At 52.5% G+C, this 3,224-nt stretch overlaps 1 protein-coding gene across 1 annotated transcript; it reads left to right on the top strand.

Moving 5' to 3' along the window:
- The first annotated feature begins 341 nt into the window (after positions 1-341).
- On the top strand, positions 342-2,277 carry LOC122369605 (angiopoietin-related protein 7-like). Its single transcript, XM_043344461.1, has one exon. The coding sequence runs from the start codon at positions 464-466 to the stop codon at positions 1,928-1,930; it is 1,467 nt and encodes a 488-aa protein (XP_043200396.1). The 5' UTR covers positions 342-463; the 3' UTR covers positions 1,931-2,277.
- The last annotated feature ends 947 nt before the right edge of the window (positions 2,278-3,224 follow it).

Here is a 3,224-nt window from a genome sequence, read left to right as displayed (position 1 = left end):
GGGGGGGGGGTGTTCAAACACCCCCCCCCCCCAGCAGGGCGTGGAAATCCAGGACCCCCAGCAGGGCGCGGGTTAATGAAACAGGTATTATTATGTATATGTTGAGTGTTATCCCAAGCAAAACGATAGAAGATATATCACTGGGCCTGCCCTGGCCCCTCCTGAATACCTACGTAAGTGGAGTCCAAGTGTGCTAAGTATCCTCAAAACACACCCTACTATATGGTTTACCCGCCGCCAGCCATCAGCAGTACACAAACACTGTCCCTGCAGCGAGGAATGTTGAACGTCGTCACATGTAAACAGATGCCCTCTGTGTACTCTGAGGGGCCGGCCAGTCGCACTGTACCGGTCAGTTGGTGGTGCAGTGGACCGCTGGTCGCTGGGGCTCAGTCCGCTGCCCGCTGGTCCAGTCGCTCCCCATCCACTCAGTGCTTTTTGTGTCTGACAACAGAAGAGCGCAATGGTCGGCCGCGGCTCGCCGCCGCTCTGGGCCGTGCTGCTTTGTCTCAGCGCGCGGCTCGTGACCGGCGACCAGGACCAGCAGCCCACGGCGCAGCTGAGCTTTACGCCCGACGAGCTGTGGAAGCTCATCGGGCAGGTGGTGAGGTCCGAGGTGCAGCTGATCTTCGAAAAACTGGACCTGGAGAGGCGGCTGGAAACGCTCGACTTCAGCGCTCAGGTGACGGGACTGGAGTCGAGCGTTGAAGCGCTAAATTCCCGGCTGAATGCGCTTGATGGCAGGGTGTATGCGACGGATTCCAGGCTGAACTCAAAAGGAGACACGCTTGACGCGAGAGTTGATGACCTGGCTTCGCAGTTGTACCGTTGTTTTCCTGAGCCGGATACCATCGCCGCTAGGCTGGACGAGCAAAATGCTTCGCTGGAAACATTTAACGCATCTTTGGAGGGCTGCCAAGCTCAGATGGCAGAATTGACGACGAAACTAGACCAGGAGCAGTCGAGTCTGGAGGACCTCGCCAAAAAGGTGGATCAGAATTCAATCAAGCTGAATGCGACAATCGGCTTACTGAACCAGTCTTTACACTCTGATGATATGAAGGGTAATCCAAACGACTGGCGTCCCCGTATCGAAGACCTAGCCGAAAACGTAAATAATATAGCCTCGCGCGTGAACAAGGTAACAGGTCAGGTGGCCGCCTACGCGCCTCAGCTGGAGCTCCTAACGACCAAATACGACATGCTACAGCTGACAGTAGATGCGGTCAATGCCGCACTGAACGCCAGCCAGGGTCAACCCGCCACCACGCTGCCCCGAGACTGCAGTGAGCTGCCAGCGGGCACCGCCAGCGGCATCCACCTGCTGCAGCCGGGCCTGGACCCGTCCGTGCCACCCACCCCGGCCTACTGCGACCTGGAGTCGGACGGCGGAGGATGGACCGTCATCCAGCGACGTGACGACATATTCATCCCGCGGGAGAACTTCTACCGCGACTGGCAGGACTACAAACGGGGCTTCGGCAAGCTTGACCGGGAGTTCTGGTGGGGCTTGGAGTCTCTGTGGAGGATGACCGGCTCGCGGGACCGCCGCTACCAGCTGCGGATCACGCTGGAGGACTTTGACGGCGAGAGAAGGCACGCGGTGTACGGCACGTTCAGGGTCTCCTCGGAGGCGGATGGGTACCGGCTGGCCGTGGATAACTACTCGGGGGACGCAGGGGACGCGCTCAAACGCCACAACGGTCTCCGATTCAGCACAAAGGACCGGGACAATGACCGGGACGGCCGAGGTTCCTGTGCCACAAGACACCGAGGGGCGTGGTGGTATGACTTGTGTTGGGATTCCCATTTGAATGGACAGCCACTGGTCGGAAATGACCGGTCGGAGCGTGGCATTTGCTGGCGGCAATGGAGGGGCTGGCACTACTCTCTGAAAGCGGCCGAGATGAAGATTCGACCGCAGGCATAGGCCAGGACTTCAATGTGTTATGGGGGCTTTGCGAGCAGCACTAATTATGACATAACTTCTTAATTGTAATTGTCTCGTAGCTTGAGTTTTCACGTAAGGGTACCCGCTCGAGTAAAAATTAATTGCGTCCTACCGCAACGCATTGCTGAGCTCAGAGCTGTATCCATTGTTTTGTTGTAACATAGGGGAGAGGCGGGAGAATTGGGACTTATTTCTCAGGCCATATTTACTGAAGTGTTATTTGAAAAGTATTGTAGCAAATCTGCTTTGTGCAGCACCAATAAAAGATAACCATTTCTCTGCAGCATACCATCATAAAAAACGAGTCTATGCAGTGGTGTGGTCATATGTGGAGAAAAACAAAACACTCGTTTTAGGGAGAATAGGGACACACGCAAGAGAAAAGGAACAGCCACGCCTAGGCTGAATTGGGACGCATACAAATGAGGTATTGGGACAACATTTTTATCTCGAATTACTTGTTTTTCTATGTGTAGGCAATCGATTGATAGTTGGAACTTTATTCACACCATCTGCTTCGTTTAACGCCGGGATTGTCTTTCACGATCACGATGTGCCCATAAAATGCACATTTTCTTGCAAAAGTAAGACTTTCTGGTCTTAGCTTCGATGTATGTGTGGCTAGGGATGCAGCTTCAACCCAATCCAAAACATGAAGCCTGAAGGCATAAAAACACATCTTTTTGCACCCCTTTACCATTCTCACCACTTTGTGACCCAATTCTCCCACAACAGCGCCATATCAAATAACGCATTTTTGTCATTTATCAGTTACAGAGCGTGTTCATGCAAACTAGCAGTTGCATAAAGACAGTGTTAAGCTAACATGGTAACATGTTGGAAAAAGATAGTCTGCCATATGCAACACACAGACAACTCAGAATAACACTCGAAAAAAACATTTTTTTTGGTGTTCAGCGGTCAGCCAGCACAGCCCAACCGACGATTACAAAAGGGTTTCTGAGGCTTCCCACGATACATAGAATCAAAAGGTAAAGGCAAAAACCGTGCAAAGATGCTGTCCATTTTTTCTTATTGACGTGTCCCTTATTCTCCTGCGTCCCAATTCTCCCGCCTCTCCCCTATATGTAATAAAGAAATTGTCATATCCTTCATGCATTTTGTTGGGGGATTTTCCAATAGGGGAAGATGGGGGAACACCGCCCTTTGAGGAACGTCGCCCACCGTCCCCGATATCAGAAATATAAGAAGGTCTAGGGCGACAGCTGACTGTCTTTTGGCAGCGTGACAACAGAAGTGCAGGTATGGGCAG

The sequence above is a fragment of the Amphibalanus amphitrite genome, unplaced genomic scaffold (genome assembly GCF_019059575.1).
Source record: "Amphibalanus amphitrite isolate SeventyFive unplaced genomic scaffold, NRLGWU_Aamphi_draft 001055F_arrow, whole genome shotgun sequence".
In the NCBI taxonomy this organism is placed as follows: domain Eukaryota; kingdom Metazoa; phylum Arthropoda; class Thecostraca; order Balanomorpha; family Balanidae; genus Amphibalanus; species Amphibalanus amphitrite.
The sequence above is the reverse complement of the archived record's forward strand: the minus strand, read 5'-3'. Positions and strand labels throughout refer to the sequence as shown.